Source organism: Hyla sarda, chromosome 2 (assembly GCF_029499605.1).
Source record: "Hyla sarda isolate aHylSar1 chromosome 2, aHylSar1.hap1, whole genome shotgun sequence".
In the NCBI taxonomy this organism is placed as follows: Eukaryota; Metazoa; Chordata; class Amphibia; order Anura; family Hylidae; genus Hyla; species Hyla sarda.
In genome coordinates this window covers 305,988,482-306,011,761 of record NC_079190.1, presented here as the reverse complement: position 1 = coordinate 306,011,761, position 23,280 = coordinate 305,988,482, and the positions used below count along the sequence as shown (strand labels likewise).

The following is a 23,280-nucleotide window of genomic DNA, read 5'->3' as shown; positions in this document are numbered from 1 at the left end:
CAAGAAGTAGGATTATCTGTGCCTGATGATCAAGTTCTGGTATAAGATGTGCCATGCTCTTTAGGTGTGAATGATAGCTTGCTACCTCTCTTGTAGGAATTTGAGATCTGTTGTCAGGAATTTGGTTGCACTCAATTATGGTAGGCAAGGGAAGGCATGTCTGTCCATCTAAGGATTCAATTTGGTAGTCGGTGGCCTTCCTCCCCATTGTGGATGTGGTACCTGCACAGGTTTTTAAGGAGTATGGAGTGCTTGGTCCTTGAGTTTTGAAGATGTCAAAGAATGTTTATCTGGCTAAGGATCTATTACTCTGATCATCCAGTATAGCATACAGTTTTACAGCTTTGTCTTTTTGGCCTTTTGGGTAGACTCTGACTAGACAGATTTTAGAGCAGGATCTGCTGCCTAATGTCCCTTTGCACACTTCTGTGCATTGTGAAGTGACCTCTGGTGAAGCTATAGCAGTGTTTCCTTTCTCCCCGCCATGCTCAGTGTCACTTGAAGTGCTCTGTGAAGCCCATGGTGCTGGACCAGGGTGTAAAGCTGTGTTGTGATCTGTGGTGTCACATTCTGTGCATTTTACACTGACCTTGCAATCCTTGGCAAAATGAGATGTTGATCCGCAGCACTTGTAACACATGCCATTCTCTTTCAGGAATCTTTTGCGGTCTTCAACTGGTTTCTCTCTGAAGGCTCTACATTTTAGGAGAGGATGAGGCTTTTGATGTATGGGACACTGCTTGCTTGGATCCCGTGCCTTTACCTCTGCTTGGCTTGCCGGCCTGTGAATAAAATCTGGAGGAGAAACATTAGTCTTGTGTACTGCCACTGAGGTTTTGCGTGAATTGAGAATTGGAGTGGCACATGACAATGTAAGATCAAAACTAGGGTCATTTCTTATCTTTGCTTGATTATGCACAAAATCAACAAAAACAGAGAATGGAGGAAATGGGACATTATGTTTATATTTATATGTGGAACCATGGGTAATCCACTTCTCTTGTAGGTTGTAGGGTAGTTTTTGAACTAAAGGGTTGACACCTCTTGCTGTGTCAAGGTATGCAAGTCCTTGTAAGTCCCCTTCAGATTTGGCAACTTGAAGTTCAATTAGTAAGTCACTAAGTTCTCTGAGTTTCTGATAGCCTTTGTTGGTTATCCTGGGAAAGTCCTCAATTCTTTTGTAGAGGGCACTTTCTATAACCTCTGCTGAGCCATAGCACTCATCAAGTCTGCTCCAAATCATTTTAAGACCAGTCTCAGGGTAGTTTATGTTGATAGCCCTGATCCTAGCTGCATGTTTGCTTGACTCTTCCCCCAGGTATTTGACCAAGAGGTCCACCTCTTCACTACATGACAGGTCTAAGTCTCTTGTGACATTCTGAAAGGAACATCTCCAGGCTCTATAGTCTTCAGGACGATCATTGAACTTCACAATTCCTTTTGCGACTAGTTCACGCCGTGTAAAAAACTTTGCAAAGTCCATTGTGGTCTGGTAGACAGCAGGGTATACTGGTGGTGTACTACCCTGATAAGAATATGGGGTATGCTCATACCTGTTAGTAGTCTCTTGGTTGTGCTGGCCAGTATCATGCTGCCTTGGCGTCAGGGGAGATGCAACTGTGAGGTAATCTGGCTTGACTGCTTGACCTGTAATGAGGTTATTACCAGCTGAGTTGCTCTCTTGCTTGTAGTTAACCCGGGATGGCACTTCATGCTGTACTGGGCCTATTTCACTTATGGTACAATGTTCGGGCTTTTGTACTGGATCAGTATTGCTGTCTGAACCTGGCAGCTCATTTACATACTCTGACGTGCGTTGCAATGGATCTTGCGATTTAAGCTTCATACCTGGTATGCTGTCACGTCGTAGTGTTTCAGGATACTCTATAGCCTCTAAGAACTCTGCTTCAGCAATGGTGGCTGCAGCCTCCTTTTCTGCAGCAAGTTTCTCTAATGTTGCTTCTAGCCTTGTCTTCTCTATTTTTATTTGCATTTCTTGCTCAGCGAATGCTGCTCGTGTTTTAGCTGCTTCAGCTTTTGCGCGGGCAATGGCCACTGCACTGCTAATAGATGAAGCTTTTGTGGAGACAGAAGCAACAGATCTGGATTTGTGTGAAGATTTCTGAGACATTGTGCCTTTAAGAAGATGCTTGTCTGTGCAGAGAGTGCTGTATATCTGTGAGCAGGTAGCTGCACTATAGCAGGTCTCTGTGTCTTGTATCCCACTGGCTGAGTAGGCGCTGTTTCACTGTTCTGTCCTCGCTACACGTTACCCTGTGGTGTGTGTAGTCTGACATGCAGATAAACCGCCCTATTCTTCAATAGACAAGACTGTATGGTGAAGTCTGTAGATTTATTGAGTCATAGGTAATAAGCATGCGGTGAAACTAGAAAACAATAGAGCAGAAAACATGAATAAACACATGTTCATATACAACTAACATATCAGCATTACAACATATCAGCATTACAACATATCTGAAACATAGCATGTAATAACATGGACAACATGTAGAGAGCTGGTCTGCTAATTACAACTTAAGACAGTGCAGCTGCTGCTCTGGAACATAAGAGTCTGTAGCTGGAAGAAGCTGTGGCTGAGAAATACTGTAGGGCAAGTCCATAAGCTTACCAGCGATGCTGCCACATGGGGCAATGGAGTATGCAGTCTCTCTCTTCTTAGCACAGTCTGTAATGGAGTTCTTCCTCCCAAGATGCTTCACTTCACTGAGGAGGGATGGAAGGAGCAGAGGGACAAATCACTGAAAGGCAAAGTCAGCCACTAGATGGAGTGCCTGTGTAATCAGGCTCACTTTACAGTACATAAAGATGCTGGAGGCATGACATACCCTCTCCACCTACTGAGCACAGCCCCGGCTGAAGCACCGGCTTCAGGGCAGAGTCCTTCTATATAATGCTCAACAACGAATACTGCAGCTACAGAGGGAACCGTGATCCCTACACCAGCCGGGATCGCAGACAGTCGGCCTGGATCCCCAGCGGCTGTTTAACGGTACTGGTGAAAGCACGGTTGGTGCAGCTCCCCCGCTGCAGAATTCCATATTGGGAGATGGAGTGGTCGGTTTACCTCCCCAGCGCCAGACATTGCAAACAGGTGAGAAGGTAGTCGACCTTCCTCTCCACCTAGTGATTACTTCTCCGGCTGAAGTGCTGGCATCAGGGCAGAGTTTTGCTACAATCTGCCTAGCACTGAAGGCTGCCGGCAGGTCTGCAGTTACAGATGGGACTGTGGTCCCTGCATCGGTCCAGTCAGGATCCCAGACGGTTGACCCGGATCCCCAGTGGCTGTGGAACAGTACAGGGGCTGGCACAGTCGGTGCGGCTCCTCAGTGGCAGATATTGCAGAGTGAGGAAGCAGTCTGCCCCCTGCCCCTTCAACCGGTGACAGATGGAGTTTTCCTTTGGGAAAGGTTGCTTGGGAGGGGCTCAGAAGCTAGCCTCCTTCCCACAGACTATGGGCCAGGCCAGGCCTTTCCCCTCCCCTGACCGGGGAGGGGAGGAAAAGCAGAACATTTTTTTGAGGGGAGCCCCAGTAAGCTTCATACAGGGTTTGCTGGTATTGGATTACATTGTTGCCGCACACCCCAACCAAGAGGAGGACCAGGACAACTGCGTCTGGTGGTTGAAGCCCGGACAGCCCCAAATGTATCCGTTGGGATCGCATCGGGTCTGCCATTTAATTACGGGGAGCACTGTGACGGATCCTGGAGTCGCCCTGCCTGCTTGGATGGACTTTGGGACATCGCTGTTTGTGCCCCTCAGTTGATGTTGTCCAGTGACATAAAGCTCAGTTAAAATACTTTTATTTACTGTTTTCATACACTTTCTTCACATGTTCCACTTTCTGTGCACAATACACCTTTTTGCACATGGTCGACCTTTTGCACACTGAACACCTCCTTTACACAATACACCTTTTGCACATGGTTCACATTTTGCACACTGTCCACTTTCTGCACACGGTTCGCCTTTTGTACAATGCACTAATTCTACACATGCTTCCCCTTTTTGCATACAGTCCAAATTCTGCACACCTCCACCTTTTGCACTCAAGGCACTGTATAGGGAGAGCTAATCACCTTCATTGGATTATCTCCCAGACTCACTGTCACCTGTATTGTCTTTACTGACCCTTCCCCCTGTGATGTCCTTCCTATAAAAGAAGACACTTGTTCCACAATAAAGGGTTCTGATTTTATACCTGAAGACTGGTGTTGCCTGGTTCTTTGGGTACAAGGATGCAATAATCTCTAGTTCTGCCTGGGGATATTGCCTGTGATTTGCTGGGGCTTGTCATCGGGAAGGAGAAGTCACTTTTGGCGGTCAGTCCGTCACATCCATAAACCGCCGTCAGTGTGTTTCTTACTATATAGTGGTCTCTAAACTGTAGCCCTTCAGATGTTGCAAAACTACAACTCCTAGCATGCCCACACAGCTGTTTGCTGTCTGGGCATGCTGGGACTGCAAATCCCAGCATGTGCAAACAGCTGTCTCGGCATGCTGGGAGTTGTCGTTGCGTACCTCCAGCTGTTGTATAACTACATCTCCCAGCATGCAGTCATTTTGCCCAAAAACCTAAAGCAAAACGGAAAAGAAATTGAAGAAAAAATGCCATTTTGTAACTTTTGGGGGCTTTTCTATCCAGTACATTTTTCAGTAAAAATGACAACTGATCTTTATTTTGTAGGTCCATACGATTAAAATGATACCCTACTTATATCGGTTTGATTTTGTCGTACTTCTGGAAAAAAAATCATAACTACATGCACGGAAATTTATACGTTTAAAATTGTCATCTTCTGACCCCTATAACTTTTTTATTTTTCTGCGAATGGGGCGGTATGAGGGCTCATTTTTTGCACCGTGATCTGATGTTTTTAGCGGTACCATTTTTGTATTGATCGGACTTTTTGATCGCTTTTTATTCATTATTTCATGATATAAAAAGTGACCAAAAATACGTTATTTTGGACTTTTTTTTTGCGCGTACGCCATTGACTGTGCGGTTTAGTTAATGATATCATTTTATGGTTCGGACATTTACGCAAGCGGCGATACCACATATGTTTATTTATTTTTATTTACATGGTGTTTTTTTTATGGGAAAAGGGGGGTGATTTGAACTTTTATTAAGAAAAGGGTTAAATCACATTTATTAACTTTTTTTTTTACACTTTTTATTTGCTGTGTTAAAGCTCCCATAGGGACCTATAGCACTGCACACACTGATTGCCAGCACTGTTCACTGCAAAGCCATAACTCTGCATCTCAGGCTTGGCGCAATCAATCGCCGAAGTGACACACCGGAAGCAGGTAAGAGGACCTCCGCTCGTGTCCCAGCTGATCAGGACACCGCATTTTCACTGTGTTGGTCCCGGTCAGCCCCACTGAGCAGTCGGACAGCTTTCACTTTCGTTTTAGACGCACCTTTCAACTTTGAATGCCGCGTCTAAAGAGTTAATAGCGTGCGGCACCGCAATCGCTGCCGAGCGCTATTAGCCCCGGGTCCCGGCTTCAGATACATGCCGGGACCGACCCGATATGATGCGGGGTCACCCCACGTTATGTCGCGGGAGCCGACCAAGGACGTATATATACGTCTTTGGTCGTTAAGGGGTTAAAGGGGTATTCCGGTGGAAATTTTTTAAAAACTTTTTTTTATTTTTTTTAAATCAACTGGTGCCAGAAAGTTAAACAGATTTGTAAATTACTTCCATTAAAAAAATCATGATCCTTCCAGTACTTATTAGCTTCTGAATACTACAGAGGAAAATCTTTTCTTTTTGGAACACAGAGCTCTCTGCTGACATCACAAGCACAGTGCTCTCTGCTGACATCTCTGTCCATTTTAGGAACTGTCCAGAGCAGCATATGTTTGCTATGGGGATTTTCTCCTACTCTGGACAGTTCTTAAAATGGACATAGATGTCAGCAGAGAAGCCTGGGAAGGATCCTTTGCTCCCTGATTCTTACAGGCCAATCTCCCTTTCAAATCTTGACATTAACCCCTTAAGGACTCAGGGTTTTTCCGTTTTTGCACTTTTGTTTTTTCCTCCATACCTTTTAAAAATCATAACCCTTTCAATTTTCCACCTAAAAATCCATATTATGGCTTATTTTTTGCGTCGCCAATTCTACTTTGCAGTGACATTAGTCATTTTACCCAAAAATGCACGGCAAAACGGAAAAAAAAATCATTGTGCGACAAAATCGAAAAAAAGCCATTTTGTAACTTTTGGGGGCTTCCGTTTCTACGCAGTGCATATTTCGGTAAAAATTACACCTTATCATTATTCTGTAGGTCCATACGGTTAAAATGATACCCTACTTATATAGGTTTGATTTTGTCGCCCTTCTGGAAAAAATTACAACTACATGCAGGAAAATTTATACGTTTAAAAATGTCATCTTCTGACCCCTATAACTTTTTTATTTTTCCACGTACGGGGCAGTATGAGGACTCATTTTTTGCGCCGTGATCTGAAGTTTTTATCGGTATGATTTTTGTTTTGATCTGACTTTTTGATCACTTTTTATTCATTTTTTAATGTTATAAAAAGTGACCAAAATACGCTTTTTTGGACTTTGGAATTTTTTTGCGCGTACGCCATTGACCGTACAGCTTAATTATAGTTCGGACATTTACGCACGCGGCGATACCACATGTTTGTTTATTTTTTTTTTTACACTGTTTTATTTTTTTTATGGGAAAAGGGGGGTGATTCAAACTTTTATTAGGGAAGGGGTTAAATGACCTTTATTAACACTTTTTTTTTTGCAGTGTTATAGGTCCCATAGGGACCTATAACACTGCACACACTGATCTCTCATCCTGATCACAGGCGTGTATTAACACGCCTGTGATCAGCATTATCGGCGCTTGACTGCTCCTGCCTGGATCTCAGGCACGGAGCAGTCATTCGTCGATCGGACACCGAGGAGGCAGGTAAGAGCCCTCCCGGTGTCCGATCAGCTGTTCGGGACGCCGCGATTTCACCGCGGCGGTCCCGAACAGCCCGACTGAGCAGCTGGGATACTTTCAGTTTCACTTTAGAAGCGGCGGTCAGCTTTGACCGCCGCTTCTAAAGGGTTAATACCGCACATCGCCACGATCGGCGATGTGTGGTATTAGCCGCGGGTCCCGGCCGTTGATTAGCGCCGGGACCGACGCGATATGATGCGGGATCGCGGCGCGATCCCGCTTCATATCGCGGGAGCCGGCGCAGGACGTAAATATACGTCCTGCGTCGTTAAGTGGTTAAAGGGTACCTCTCATCAAAAAAACTTTTGATATATTATAGATTAATGTATGCAGAATAACTTTACAATTGCATGTTATTAAAAAATATGCTTCTTTCTCTTTAATTTTCCACTTTGAAGAAATGACCACTAGGGGTCTCCCTACCAGTCCTGGCAGCAAGCATTTCAGGCTCATGGTGGAGTCCTAAACACTACGAGCTGCCAGTCTGCTTTGTTCACAAAGGAGAACACTCAGAGCTGCCAGCCTGCTTTGTTCTCAGCCTGTTTGGCTGTGAACAAAGCAGGCTGGCAGCTCTGAGTTTTTAGGACTCCAGCATGAGTCAGAAATGCTTACTGACAGGACTGATCGGAAAAAATACAATAGAAAGAAGCATATTTTTCATTAACATGCTATTGGAAAGTTATTCAACATTCATTAATCTAAAATATATCAAAAGTTTATTTGATGAGAGGTACCCTTTAAAATTCTGGCTAGAGTCCTGGCAACTTGCCTGCGAGGTGTCATATCTTCCATCATTCATCCTGACCAAACGGGCTTTATGCCGAGTAGAGCCACTGATATGAACGTGAAGCGCCTCCAGCTTAATATAGCAGCGTGGGGGAGAGTTTTCCTGCTGGAGTGGTAGTTATTCTTGATGTTTATAAGGCCTTTGACTCGGTAGGGTGGCCCTTCTCATGGAGCTTTTGGGTGCTTTTTGGTTTGGTCTTCGGTTTTGTGCTTGGGTTAGGTTGTTATAATTGTTAGCTTGCATTCGTACCAACCTGGAAGTTTCTGCTCCCTTTCTTTTGGGTCATGGGACGAGACAGGGTTGCCCTCTTTCGCCATTTCTCTTTGCCCTTGCAGTGGAGTCTCTAGCGGCAGCCATCCGTAATGACCCTACGATCTGTGGCATCCCTAGGGGGTCTATTGTAGAGAAGGTTTCTCTTTATGCGGATGACACATTGGTATATTTGGCTGATGCGAGTAGTTCTCTCCTTTCCCTAATTGACCTCTTGGACCGGTTTGGGTCGATCTCGGGCTTGCGGGTTAATTGGACAAAATCATCATTGATGGCCCTTTCATCTGGGGTTCCCCTCCCTTCGGCTCTTACAGCTGGGGTGCAACTAGGCTCTCATTTTCGGTACCTGGGGGTGGAGGTCACTGCTTCCTTGGCAGATTATCTTCCCTTAACCCGTTCAGGACCCATGACGTAACGTAACGTCCCGACACCCTGGGTCTTAAGGACCCATGACGTACAGTTACGGCATGGGCAGTTCCCGTCCCCGCCGTGCGCCGGGTGGAGATCGGACCGGGATGCCTGCTGAAATCATTCATCAGGCATCCCGTGCAAATGCCCAGGGGGGGTCTTCAGACCCCCCCCATGTCGGCAATCACGGCAAATCGCAAGTGAATTCACACTTGTGATTTGCACGATTCCGGGTCATTACGGGTCTATATTGACCCGGTGACCCGGAATGTAAGGGGGATCGCGGGTGTCGAAGACACCCAGGATCCCCCTGAAGCGATAGGAGTGAGGTGGCACGGGTGCCACCCCTCCTATCCCTGCTATTGGTGGTCTAGACGCGACCACCAATAGCAGATCGGGGGCGGGGGGGTTTACTTTCGTTTACCCCGAAATAGGCGGGGCAGGACGGGGAAACGACTGGGACCGGCGCCGAAGATCCATTTACCGTTCCGGACGGGCGACTGAGATCGGCGCGCAGCGATGACGTGCGGCTGGATCCGACGGAAGCCGGTGAGTTGCCTAGCAACATCTGGAGGGTACAGTTTGAGACCATTATACAGTGGTCTCTAACTGTAGCCCTCCAGATGTTGCAGAACTACAACTCCCAGCATGCCCAGACAGCTGTTTGGGCATGCTGGAATATGTAGTTTTGCAACAGCTGTAGGGCTACAGTTTGAGACCACTATATAGTGGTCCCTAAACTGTAGCCCTCCAGATCTTGCAAAACTACAACTCCTAGCATGCCTAAACAACTGTTTGCTGTCAGGGCATGCTGGGAATTGTAGTTTTGCAACAGCTGGAGGACCACAGTTTGGCGATGAATTTGTAGTGTTCTCTAAAACTGTAGCCCTCCAGATGTTGCAAAACTACATCTCCCAGCATGCACTTCGGCGATCAGTACATGCTGGGAGTTGTAGTTTTGCAACAGCTGGAGGCAGACTGGTTGGAAAATACTGAGTTTGGTTGGAAAACCTTCAGTTAGGTTCTGTTACCTGTGTGTCTCCAGCTGTTGCAAAAGTACAACTCCCAGCATGCACAGTCTGTCAGTACATGCTGGGAGTTGTAGTTTTGAAACAGCTGGAGGTTTGCCCCCCCCCCCCCCCATATGTGAACGTACAGGGTACATTCACACGGGCAGGTTTACAGTAAGTTTCCTGCTTCAAGTTTGGGCTGCGGCAAATTTTTCGCTGAAGCTCAAACTCCTAGCCGGAAACTCGCCGTAACAAGTCAGTGCGAATGTACCCTAAAAACACTACACTAACACATAATAAAGAGTAAAACAACATATACACCCCTTACACTGTTCTAGTGTTTTGGGGGGTCTTTTCTGCTATTAACCCTTGCAAAAAAGTGAAATTTGGGGGGAAACACACATTTTAGTGAAAAATTTTTTTTTTTTTCTTTTTACATATGCAAAAGTCGTGAAACCCCTGTGGGGTATTAAGGCTCACTTTATTCCTCAAGGGGTCCAGTTTCCAAAATGGTATACCCTGTGTTTTTTTTTTTTTGCTGTTCTGGCACCATAGGGGCTTCCTAAATGCGACATGCCCCCCGAGCAAAATTTGCTCTCAAAAAGCCAAATATGACTCCTTCTCTTCTGAGCATTGTAGTTCGCCCATAGTGCACTTCAGGTCAACTTATGGGGTACCTCCATACTCAGAAGAGATGGAGTTACAAATTTTGGGGGGGTATTTTCTGCTATTAACCCGTGCAAAAATGTGAAATTTGGGGGGGAAACACACATTTTAGTGAAAATTTTTTTTTTTTTTTTACATATGCAGTCGTGAAACACCTGTGGGGTATTAAGGCTCACTTAATTCCTTGTTACGTTCCTCAAGGGGTCTAGTTTCCAAAATGGTATGGCATGTGTTTTTATTTATTTTTTATTTTTTTTGCGCTGTTGTGGCACCATAGGGGCTTCCTAAATGCGACATGCCCCCCCCAAAACCATTTCAGAAAAACGTACTCTCCAAAATCCCCTTGTCGCTCCTCTTCGCTTCTGAGCCCTCTACTGCGCCCGCTGAACAATTTACATAGACATATGAGGTATGTGCTTACTCGAGAGAAATTGGGCTACAAACATAAGTATACATTTTCTCCTTTTACTCCTTGTAAAAATTAAGAAATTGGGGCTACAAGAACATGCGAGTGTAAAAAATGAAGATTGTGAATTTTTTCCTTCACTTTGCTGCTATTCCTGTGAAATACCTAAAGGGTTAAAACGCTGACTGTCATTTTGAATACTTTGGGGGGTGCAGATTTTATAATGGGGTCATTTATGGGGTATTTCTAATATGAAGACCCTTCAAATCCACTTCAAACCTGAACTGGTCCCTGAAAAATAGTGAGTTTGAAAATTTTGTGGAAAATTGCTGCTGAACTTTGAAGCCCTTTGATGTCTTCCAAAAGTAAAAACACGTCAATTTTATGATGCAAACATAAAGTAGACATATTGTATATGTGAATCAAAAAAATTTTTTATTTGGAATATCCATTTCCCTTACAAGCAGAGAGCTTCAAAGTTAGAAAAATGCAAAATTTACAAATTTTTCATCAAATTTTGGGATTTTTCACCAAGAAAGGATGCAAGTTACCACAAAATTTTACCACTATGTTAAAGTAGAATATGTCACGAAAAAACTATCTCGGAATCAGAATGAAAGTTAAAAGCATCCCAGAGTTATTAATGCTTAAAGTGACAGTGGTCAGATGTGCAAAAAATGGCCGGGTCCAACAGTGAAAATTGGCTGGGTCCTTAAAGGGTTAAACTTGGATCCGCTCTTATGTTCCACTAAGTAGCGGTTAACTGCCTGGTCCTCACTCCCTCTGTCACTAGCAGGCATGATTAATATTTTCAAAATGATTTACCTCCCTAAATTTTTATATCTTTTTCATTCGGCCCGATGCTTCCCCCCCAGAAATATTCAGGCACGCTGTGCAGTGCTCTGGGATCCCTCTATTGGCAGGGTAAACATCCTAGACTTGGTCGGGCCCTTCTCCAGGCTCCTAAGAAGCGTCGTGGCTTAGCTGCCCCAGATGTATATAATTATTTCCTTGCCTCTCAATTGGTCTATGCAGCGTGGTGGATCGACCTGGATCTGTCGAACTCTGCAACTGCTTTGGCTGGTGCGCTTATGGGTTCGTATGAATCTCTTACTAACTCTCTATCGGTATCACTCTCAGTCATCCTTTCTTCTTCCCCTCTTAACCCCTTAAGGACTCAGGGTTTTTCCGTTTTTGCACTTTCGTTTTTTCCTCCTTACCTTTTAAAAATCATAACCCTTTCAATTTTCCACCTAAAAATCCATATTATGGCTTATTTTTTGCGTCGCCAATTCTACTTTGCAGTGACATTAGTCATTTTACCCAAAAATGCACGGCCAAACGGAAAAAAAAATCATTGTGCGACAAAATAAAAAAAAAAACGCCATTTTGTAACTTTTGGGGGCTTTCGTTTCTACGCAGTGCATATTTCGGTAAAAATTACACCTTATCATTATTCTGTAGGTCCATATGGTTAATATGATACCCTACTTATATAGGTTTGATTTTGTCGCACTTCTGGAAAAAATCATAACTACATGCAGGAAAATTTATACGTTTAAAAATGTCATCTTCTGACCCCTATAACTTTTTTTTTTTTCCACGTATGGGGTGGTATGAGGACTCATTTTTTGCGCCGTGATCTGAAGTTTTTATCGGTATGATTTTTGTTTTGATCGGACTTTTTGATCACTTTTTATCCATTTTTTAATGGTATAAAAAGTGACCAAAATACGCTTTTTTGGACTTTGGAATTTTTTTGCGCGTACGCCATTGACCGTACGGCTTAATTAATGATATATTTTTATAGTTCAGACATTTACGCACGCGGCGATACCACATATGTTTATTTTTTATTTTTTTTACACTGTTTTATTTTTTTTATGGGAAAAGGGGGGTGATTCAAACTTTTATTAGGGAAGGGGTTAAATGACCTTTATTAACACTTTTTTTTTACATTTTTTTTGCAGTGTTATAGGTCCCATAGGGACCTATAACACTGCACACACTGATCTCCTATGCTGATCACTGGCGTGTATTAACACGCCTGTGATCAGCATTATCGGCGCTTGACTGCTCCTGCCTGGATCTCAGGCACGGAGCAGTCATTCGTCGATCGGACACCGGGGAGGCAGGTAAGAGCCCTCCCGGTGGCCGATCAGCTGTTCGGGACGCCGCGATTTCACCGCGGTGGTCCCGAACAGCCCGACTGAGCAGCCGGGTCACTTTCACTTTCACTTTAGAAGCGGCGGTCAGCTTTGACCGCCGCTTCTAAAGGGTTAATACCGCACATCGCCGCGATCGGCGATGTGTGGTATTAGCTGCGGGTCCCGGCCGTTGATTAGCGCCGGGACCGACGCGATATGATGCGGGATCGCGGCGCGATCCCGCTTCATATCGCGGGAGCCGGCGCAGGACGTAAATATACGTCCTGCGTCGTTAAGGGGTTAACCATAGCTAAGGTGTGGGCCATGGTGTCGAGTAGATTTCAACAACCCCTAGTATCTCCTAGAGCACCCTTGTGGGGGAATGTACATTTACCTCACCTACATGGGTTACAGGAGGCTGGATTCTGGGGTGCCCATGGAGTCAGATTTGTGATTCACCTGTTAGCAGAGGATCAGGTTTTTCTGTCCTTTTCAGACATGAAGGAACATTGTGGCATCCCTGGGAATGCCTTTTATAGGTATCTTCAGCTGAGGCACACAGTTCAAGCACAGTAGTGGAGCTTCTCCTGGGTACCATGGACCTCTATAAGCCCCTCACTCAGTCTTATACTCTCCTTCAGTCGCTGGGACCTTGCCCTTTCTCACAGGCATTTCCGAAATGGGAGGCTGATGTCCCGGGTTTGTCAGTGTCAGTGGAAGGAGGTTGAAAATTCATATTACTCCACGGTTGTTAGTAGTAGAGATATGTTGATTCAATCTAGATCTGTTCTGAGGCTGTATTATACTCCTGTTGAAGCATATAGGTGTTTCCCAATCTGACCTCTGTTTTCGTTGTTCTTCAGAAGTTGGTACCTTCATGCATGCGGTTTGGGAGTGCCCTGTCATCGCCTCTTTTTGGAGGGAGGTGATGGACTTCTGGGCGACTCATCTGGAATTCCCGTTTATACTTACGCCTTCGGTGTACTTGCTGGGTGTCATCAGTGACTTTGTTTTTTCCTCTCATAGACTCTTACTGATCCGTTTTCTTTTATTCTGTGCTCGGAAGGTGGTGGTGATGTCTTGGAAGTATACCTCCCCCCCCCCCCCCCCCCTGTCTAGATGGCTGAACCTGGTGAACCGATATGTCCCTATGTACCAGGCATTGTATATTAGCCGCAAGTGTCCTAAGAAATTTAATGATGTGTGGGCCCCCTGGCTTCTCATTGATGCATCGGCTAATTCTCCGGCAAGTTTGTCCCAGTAGGTCTCCTATAGTGTGCTACATTTTTTTTTTTTGGGGGGTGGGGGGCCTGCCGGGAAGTGTGCATGTGTGAGTGTATGGGTGTTCATTTGTGATGGGCTGTCTCCTGCTGGGTCTCTGATCAGTACTCCCTTTTACCACTGATGGATGCCCTGTTTTTCGATTTTTATATACAGTGACCCCCCGACTTATGATGGCCCTGACATATGATAATTTCAACATATGATGGCCTCTCAGAGCCCATCGTATGTTGAAGGCAGCATCGACATATGATGCTGCTGTGTGTCGGGCCATTGTACAAACAGCTATCTGACAGCGCTGACAACTTCAGCATCTGACAGATAGTTGTTTAATGTGCCCCGTGTGCCCCGTTCTGCCTCCTGTTACTCACATGCTGTCCTGCTAACTCACGCAGGCTTCCACTGTGAGCTCCGTGTAAGCCCCGCCCCCCAGTGCAGCCATAGCCAATAGCCTGCAGCATCTTGCTGCAAGCATCCAATGAGCTGCTGGCTGCCCTCCCCTTCCTTTCCTATAGAGCTGTAGTCGGCAGGATCGTAATGGAGGACATTCTGTCCCCCCTGAAGGTATAGTACTGTATGCGATGTCACACATCACATACAATACACCCCATACATCAATGTTTCCATATCAGTGTGCCTCCAGCTGTTGCAAAACTATAACTCCCAGCATGCCCAGACAGTCAATGGCTGTACATGCATGCTGGGAGTTGTAGTTGTGCAACAGCTGGAGGCACCCTGGTTTGTTAAACACTCCCCATACACTCCACATACAATGGTCATCCCAGAACCAATTAGCAGTTTCCCATAGAGATATGTATTCAACTTACAATGGTTCCAAGGCCCCAGAACCAATTACCATTTTTACATAGACATATGTACTCGACATATGATGGTTTCAACATATGATGGTTCTCCTGGAACCAATTAATATCATATGTTGAGGGACCACTGTACTGCAGTGGATGTATGAAACCAAGGGAGGCTGTTTTTGTTCCCCTGGTTGGTAATGTTTGTATGTTAATATTCAAAAATTAAATACTTAAAAAAAAAAAGTTGTCAGCAGAGAGCACTGTGCTTGTGATGTCAGCAGAGAGCTCTGTGTTCCAAAAAGAAAAGAATTTCCTTTGTAGGATTCAGCAGCTAATACATACTGGAAGGATTAAGATTTTTTAATAGAAGTAATTTACAAATCTAAACTTCCAAGACGAGAGAGAAATTCACAGGGCACTCACCAATGCTGCAAATGTGTCCTTTATTTCACGGGTCCATACATCAGTGCGGACACGCTCATACAGGTGTTCTTCTACAAACTATGGTCCGTTTCTCGCGATACTTCGCACTTCAACCTGTTGAACCGTAGTTTGTAGAAGCACACCTGTATGAGCGTCTCCGCACTGATGTATGGACCCGTGAAATAAAGGACAAGTTTGCTGCATTGGTGAGTGCCCTGTGAATTTCTTTCTCGTCTTGGAAGTTTATTGAAGTGAACTCTCTTTTGTATTACTGTGAGCACCACCTATATGCTGAATATTTATCACGGGACCTGTAGGAAGGTGTCAGCGTGCATTGAATTGTTGCTTGAGCCGAGCAGTGCCGGGTGCCTCTTTTTGGATTACATAATTTACAAATCTTTTTAACTTTCTGGCACCAGTTGATAAAAAATAAGAGTACCCCTTTAAGGCAAAAATGGGCTCGATCCTTAAGGGGTTAAATCATCCTAGGTCTCACTCCTGAGGCCCGCTGCAATTGCGAGTTACAGCTGGGTGAAGTCCGTTGCAGTGCCTGCCTTACCTCCCTGTTGCAAAGTAGATTCAATGCGTGTGTAAAAAATAACAAATTATTAAATTTATTGAAAATAATGCGTCACATACACACAGTAGGTGACAGGGGTATTGCTTTCTTTTTATTAAAATGTAAATAAAGAAAAAATGGAAATATTTATAGCATAACTGCAGAGTTTTTTTGTTTGTTTTTATTATAAACTGTGTAGCTGTCTTGTATTATTTTTTTACATTTTGCACAGGCCCATTTTTACATATTGGTTAGGTTTTGGTTTTAAAAATGACTATGTCCTGGATACAATGCAAAAGAAAGCAATGTGTCTTTCAGAAGGTTGTCTGTGGTCAAGCATAACTAATATGCTGCATCTTCTAATCCATCATATATTAGTTATGCTTGATGCTAGACAACCAATTCTCGAATGTCTCTGCATCTGTTTGACAGCCAGGGACATACTGCACTCTCTTTGGGTACTGTATTTTATTATAATATTAACTATTAATCCCAAATTAACTTAACGAACATATTCTTTTGTTATTCTTATATGTTTATAGAAAATACTTACAAGCCTCCAGAATATAAAGAATGTGATTTTGCGGAAGCTCCAAAGTTTACTCAAACCCTTACTGATAGAACAACAACAAATGGATATACTACTAAACTGTATTGTAGTGTACGTGGCAGTCCCAAGGTAAGAACATCTGAAATTTAGCACATAATATATGCCATTAAAATGTCACTTAATAGATTTTGTATTATTAAAACATATTCTGAGTGGTCTGAAATCCCAAATCATCAGCAACTCTGATGCCCTCTACAGCTTCCTCTTCTCAGACCTCTCTCAACTTACTAATAGAGAAGTTTGCGTCCCTGGCTCCTCACGAAGGTTGTGGGGTCCTAAAAATTACCTGATAGATTTTGCCTTTATTAAAAAAAAATATATATAAATGTATGCATATAAGGCTGTCTTCATCTATCTGTTGTGTTTTTGCCTGTATGAAAATCATATGTGTTGATCCCCCCCCCCCCCCGCTGTTCTATAAATATATATATATTGCCCCCCACAGCGCTATAATATCTCTCTCTCTCTCTATATATATATTTGCCCATACCAGCCAATCAGATTGCTTCTTTCATTTTGCAGAGGCCTTGTTAAAAATGAAAGCGAGCTGAGTGGTTGCTATCGGCAACTGGGCAACTTTTCCTTTGCACAGGTTTTGATAAATCTCCCCTATAGTCCCCGCAGCGATATTTGTCAAAATGATTCTGTCAGCAGGGGATCGGGCCGGCCAGGGAAGCGCAGCGCAATGCAGTGCGGGGGCACTGTGGAGGGGGCAATATATATATATATATATATATATATATATATATATATATATATATATATAAATAATATAGCGCAGCATGGTGCAAAACATATACAAGAGGGCCAGACTTATAGCCCCCTGCCCCCGCAGCGCTTCTATGTATCTTGACCCCCGCTGCCCTTCTATATACATATGGCCCCTACAGCGCTATGTGACTTTTTAAAAACTCCTGGGAGCCCTGAACGTCCGCTCAGTGCCAGCCATTCAGGGCTCCTGGCGGGGTATTTAAAAATGTAAGTAAAAATACACTTCGCAGGGGAGCAGAGCATGCCGCCCGCTCCCCTGGTTAATGACTTTTGATCGCAGAAGTGAGACCCGGAGTGATCAGTCTCTCAGCCCCTGTACTACTACCCTCAACATGGAACATACTTTGTTCCATGATGGGTGTTGTAGTAAAAGAACTGCTGTAGCCTCCCCAGTCATCTGCAGACTCCCGCAGCGGGGGAACTACTACTCCCATCATGGAAACGTTCCATGATGGGAGTAATTGTAGTCCCATAGCACTGCAGGAGTCCGGTGATTTCATCTCTTCTAAGCATGCTCAGAAGTAGTAACGGTTCAAAAACGGATGTTATAAACCGGGTACGAACGGATAACATTAAAGGCTCATCCGTTTGCCATAGACTTCAATGTTAAATTTATAATATCTGTTTCTATTCCGTTATTTTTGACAGGAGAACAAATACTGCATTCAATGTCTTTTTCCACCTCAAAAACAAAAGGAACAGAAAGCAAATGGGTGATGAAGGATTGTAAAAAATCTCATTGACATCAATGGGATTATTTTACAGCCATCTGCAAACCGTTTGAAGAATTTATTAAACGGTTTGATTAATAGGCATTTATTAATGGGGGCAGACATTAATGTAAATGAGCCCTTACAATGGATCTATATTTAATCATTATTTTTACATGAAATAGTCAATTAGACCAAAGGTTGATAATATACAAAACAAAGGGAAGACAGGCGTCCTGCACTCACCGCTCAAACTCTGGTCAGTCTGTTCCCATCTTGGGCTGCTCTCAGACCAAAGGTTGAGGTGACACACTTTGGGATGAAAAATGAAAACTGAAAGCAAAACTGCCTGGCTTTCCCACAGCAGCCAATCACAGCCCTGGTTTTATTTTTCCAGAGCTTCTCAAGATATAAAAGATAAGCTGTGACTGGTTACTCTTGTTTTTCTGTTAATCAGTTTTTATCTCTCTAATCCCCCACTAACCCCCATATCAGTGGTGTTGAAAAACAGTAACTATTGTCCAAAGGAACACAATGGGGGAGATTTATCAAATCCTGTGTAGACCATGAGTGGTGCAATTGCCCATAGCAACCAATCAGATTGCTTTTTTTAGTTTTAAAAAGTTTTGATAAACTGATAGAAGCAATCTGCACCATACTTCCTCTACACAGGTTTTGAGAAATCTCCCCCAATGAATTTCATGCATCTCAGTGTACACCTGTCAACTGCTACTGTAACTTAAAATAGCCATACATAGCAAATGTGCCACTGCAAATTTTGGAACAGATTACACAAAGTGAGAAAAAAAAAAAAAAATCTCACTGTTGAAATGCTGAAGAAGCATTTCCATAGTACAAGTCATAATACCTAGCTGCATGGGAAAATGCAGCGAGCCCTATTCACTTGAATGGGACTGCAGTGCACAGACAGATGGCTTGGGTCACTAGCTCCTTCATTCTATATGATCGGTGGTGGTTTCATCTCTGGCACCCCTACTGATCTCAAGTGATGGTATATCCTAGCAATATGTCGTAATTTATAAGATGAGAAAACCCTTTTAATACCCTGATATATCAACAGCCTTAAAAATACTCTTAAAATCTGTGTTTTTGTATTGTCCGGTGTAATTCTCTGGAACCTTTAGGTCTAAATAAGAAAAATACAGTGCTCAAAAAAATAAAGGGAACACTTAGGCAACACAATGAGACTCCAAGTCAATCTCACTTCTGTGAAATCACACTGTCCACTCAGGAAGCAACACTGATTGACAATCAATTTCACATGCTGTTGTGCAAATGGAACAGACAACAGGTAGACATTATAGGCAATTAGCAAGACACCCCCAATAAAGAAGTGGTTCTACAGGTGGTGGTTCCTATGCTTCCTGGCTGATGTTTTGGTCACTTTTGAATGCTGGCGGTGCTTTCACTCCAATGTAGCATAAGACGAAGTTCTACAATCCACACAAGTGGCTCAGGTAGTGCAACTCATCCAGGATGGCACAACAATGCGAGCTTTGGCAAGAAGGTTGGCTGTGTCTGTCAGCGTAGTGTCCAGAGCATGGAGGCACTACCAGGAGACAGGCCATTACACCAGGAGACGTGGAGGAGACCGTAGGAGGGCAACAACCCAGCAGCAGGACCTCTGCCTTTGTGCAAGGAGGAGGACTGCCAGAGCCCTGCAAAATGACCTCCAGCAGGCCACAAATGTGCATGTGTCCACTCAAACAGTCAGAAAAAGACTCCATTAAGGTGGTATGAGTACCCGATGTCCACAGGTGGGGGTTGTGCTTACAGCCCAACACCGTGCAGGACGTTTGGCATTTGCCAGATAACACCAAGATTGGCAAATTCGCCACATGCACCCTGTGCTCTTCACAGATGAGAGTCCGGAGACGCCGTGGAGAACGTTCTGCTGCCTGCAACATCCTCCAGCATGACCGGTTTGGCAGTGGGTCAGTAATGGTGCCGGGTGGCATTTCTTTGGGGGGCCGCACAGCCCTCCAAGTGCTTGCCAGAGGTAGCCTGACTGCCATTAGGTACAGAGATGAGATCCTCAGACCCCTTGTGAGACGATATGCTGGTGCGGTTGGTCCTGGGTTCCTCCTAATGCAAGACAATGCTAGACCTCATGTGACTGGAGTGTGTCAGCAGTTCCTGCAAGAGGAAGGCATTGATACTATGGACTGGTCCGCCCTTCCCCAGACCTGAATCTGATTGAGCACATCTGGAACATCATGTCTCGCTCCATCCACCAATGCCACGTTGCACCACAGACTCTTCAGGAGTTGGCGGATGCTTTATTCCAGGTCTGGGAGGACATCCCTCAGACCATCCGCCACCTCATCAGGAGCATGCCCAGGTGTTGTAGGGAGGTCATACAGGCACGTGGAGGCCACACACACACACACACACACACTCTATTGAGCCTCATTTTGACTTGTTTTAAGGACATTACATCAAATTTGGATCAGCCTGTAGTGAGGTTTTCCACTTTGATTTTGAGTGTGACTCCATATCCAGACCTACATGGGTTGATAAATTTGATTTCCATTGATAATTTTTGTGTGATTTTGTTGTCAGCACATTCAACTATGTAAAGACAAAAGTATTTAATCTGATTAGTTCATTGATTCAGATCTAGGATGTGTTATCTTAGTGTTCCCTTTAGTTTTTTTGAGCAGTGTCATTTTACATAGTTTGAATAAACCAAGAACATTTTTGACTAGTTGCTAAACACTATCTGAGTAATTTAGTTACAGTGTTAAAATAGATGGTCTTTATTGTATGAGGCAGAAGTGTTAATTAAAGGGGTACTGCGGAGGAATTAAAATGTTTTTACACCAACTTCTGCCAGAAAGTTATACAGATTTGTAAATTACATCTATTTAATAATCTTAAAGGGACATTTCAGGATTTTTTTCTTTATTTGACTATACTACAGGGGCCGTAAAGTTAGTGTGGCTCATAATATAGTGTCTGTACTTGTGTGCAACGGTGGTCTCGCAATTCTTCTGCAGTTTTTGCCCAATATTTATTTTTAACAGCATACAAAATTACTCAGGTCTCAGATTTTCCCAGGTTGCAGTGTGGCCGAGACATGACATCACTAGTCAGGTGTGCAAAGGGAGCCTGTCCTGCTTCAATGGGTGGAGCGACCGCTGGGTGGAAGAGAGATCATTCTGAAACTATTTTTTCAACAGCTGTAAACACAGTGGTTAGAAAACACTGGTCTTTTGAATGGAATGCAGCTCATTTGTGTTTCAATGGGTGGGGTGGCTAATGTGTGGGAGGGAGGAAAGTGACCTCACACTTACAAACAAGGAGCTATGGAACATGTAGTTTGAGAGAACGAACTCCAACAGGAAATGCCCAGTTCACAAAAAGATAGTCACAGCATTATGGTCACCTCACAACATAGCCATTTAGCCGCATGACAAGCACAGATCCTTCCTAAGCATGTCCATTACAGTCTGGCAGGTACATACTGAAATCACCTTATGGTGGAAAAGAAAACTCCTTTAATCCCTCCAGTACTTATCAGCTGCTGTATGCTCCAAAGGAAGTTGTGTAGTTCTTTCCAGGCAGACACAGTACTCCCTGCTGCAACGTCTGTCCATGTCAGGAACTGTCTGGAGAAGGAGAGGTTTGCTATGGGAATTTGCTCATGCACTGAACGGTTTCTGACAAGGACAGAGGTGGCAGCATACAGCTAAAAAGCTTAAGATTATTAAATAGAAGTCATTTACAAATCTGTATAACTTTCTGGCACCAGTTGATTTTTTTCCCTCCAGATTACCCCTTTAAACCTTGAGAAAGCGGGTAACTCACATAAAATAACAAAATACCATTCCCAGTTCTGCTCATCTCTTATTTGTTTCGGACTATGTGCAAAAAAGGTTATAATTTATTGGAGACTACTGGATATTTATTTTTCTTATTTCATTATACCGTATATACTAGAGTATAAGCCGAGTTTTTCAGCACGATTTTTCGTGCTGAAAACACCCCCCTCGGCTTATACTCGAGTGAACTCTCTGGAGGTCCGCAGGTTGAAGACCGCTGTGGCCTTCGACATCATCCAGCCCCCTCTCACCCCCTTTAGTTCTGTACAGTACTCGCCTCCGCTCGGCGCTGGTCCGGTGCTGCAGAACTGTCCGGAGAGGAGGTGGTCAGGTGGGATAGTGGTTCCGGGCTGCTATCTTCACCGGGGAGGCCTCTTCTAAGCGCTTCGGGCCCAGCCCCAGAATAGTCACGTTGCCTTGACGACGACGCAGAGGTACGTTCATTACCAACGTACTTCTGCGTCATCGTCAAGGCAACGCCTCTATTCTGGGCCCGAAGCGCGGAGAAGAGGCCCCCCGGTGAAGATAGCAGCCCGGAACCACTATCCCACCGGACGACCTCCTCACCGGACAGTCCTGCAGCACCGGACCAGCGCCGAGCGGAGGCGAGTACTGTACAGAACTAAAGGGGGTGAGAGGGGGCTGGATGATATCGAAGGCCGCAGTGGTCTTCAACCTGCGGACCTCCAGAGGTTTCAAAACTACAACTCCCAGCAAGCCCGGACAGCCGATGGCTGCCCGGGCTTGCTGGGAGTTGTAGTTTTGAAACCTCTGGAGGTCCGCAGGTTGTAGACCACTGAGGGCGAATGATGACAAGAGGATGATGAAGGGGGGGGGGTGTGGGATGATGACAAGAGGATGATGAAGGGGGGGTGTGGGATGATGAAGGGGGGTGGGGATGATGACAAGAGGATGATGAAGGGGGGGGTGGGATGATGAAGGGGGGTGGGGATGATAAGGGGATGATGAAGGGGGGGTGTGGGATGATGACAAGGGGATGATGAAGGGGGGGTGTGTGGGATGATGACAAGGGGATGATGAAGGGGGGTGGGGATGATGACAAGGGGATGATGAAGGGGGGGTGTGGGATGATGACAGGTGATGATGATGAGGGTCTGGATGATGACAGGCGGTGATGATGATGAGGATGTTAATGACGGGGATCTGGATGATGACAGGGGGGGATGATGTATTTCCCACCCTAGGCTTATACTCGAGTCAATAACTTTTCCTGGGATTTTGGGTTGAAATTAGGGGCCTCGGCTTATACTCGGGTCGGCTTATACTCGAGTATATACGGGAGAGATATATATAATATATATATATATATATATATATTTGTTGCTGCCAAGCACTACTAATGAAACATTACCTTACTCACACTAAACTTTGCTTGAGATTGCTCTTCTTAGAAGGCCAGATGGTGCTCCTATTATCATTCTGAAGAAGTGCTGTTGCCTAGACTACAAGATTGCCCGAATCTCCAGTTGTGTGTCCCATCACCTTCTAGCACAAGCACATTTTACAACATTATTCAAATAGCAGTTTAAATATTTTCTTAATCAATGTTCTAAT

At 44.5% G+C, this 23,280-nt stretch overlaps 1 protein-coding gene across 3 annotated transcripts in view; it reads left to right on the top strand.

Annotated features, from left to right (window-relative positions):
* Positions 1 to 23,280, top strand: part of LOC130356315 (myosin-binding protein H-like) — a 229,518-nt gene that overhangs the window by 174,578 nt on the left and 31,660 nt on the right. For all 3 annotated transcript variants that reach the window (XM_056557634.1, XM_056557636.1, XM_056557635.1), the window contains exon 8: positions 16,312 to 16,448. In XM_056557634.1, coding sequence (XP_056413609.1) covers positions 16,312 to 16,448 — 137 coding nt within the window. The remainder of the gene's footprint in view (positions 1 to 16,311; positions 16,449 to 23,280) is intronic.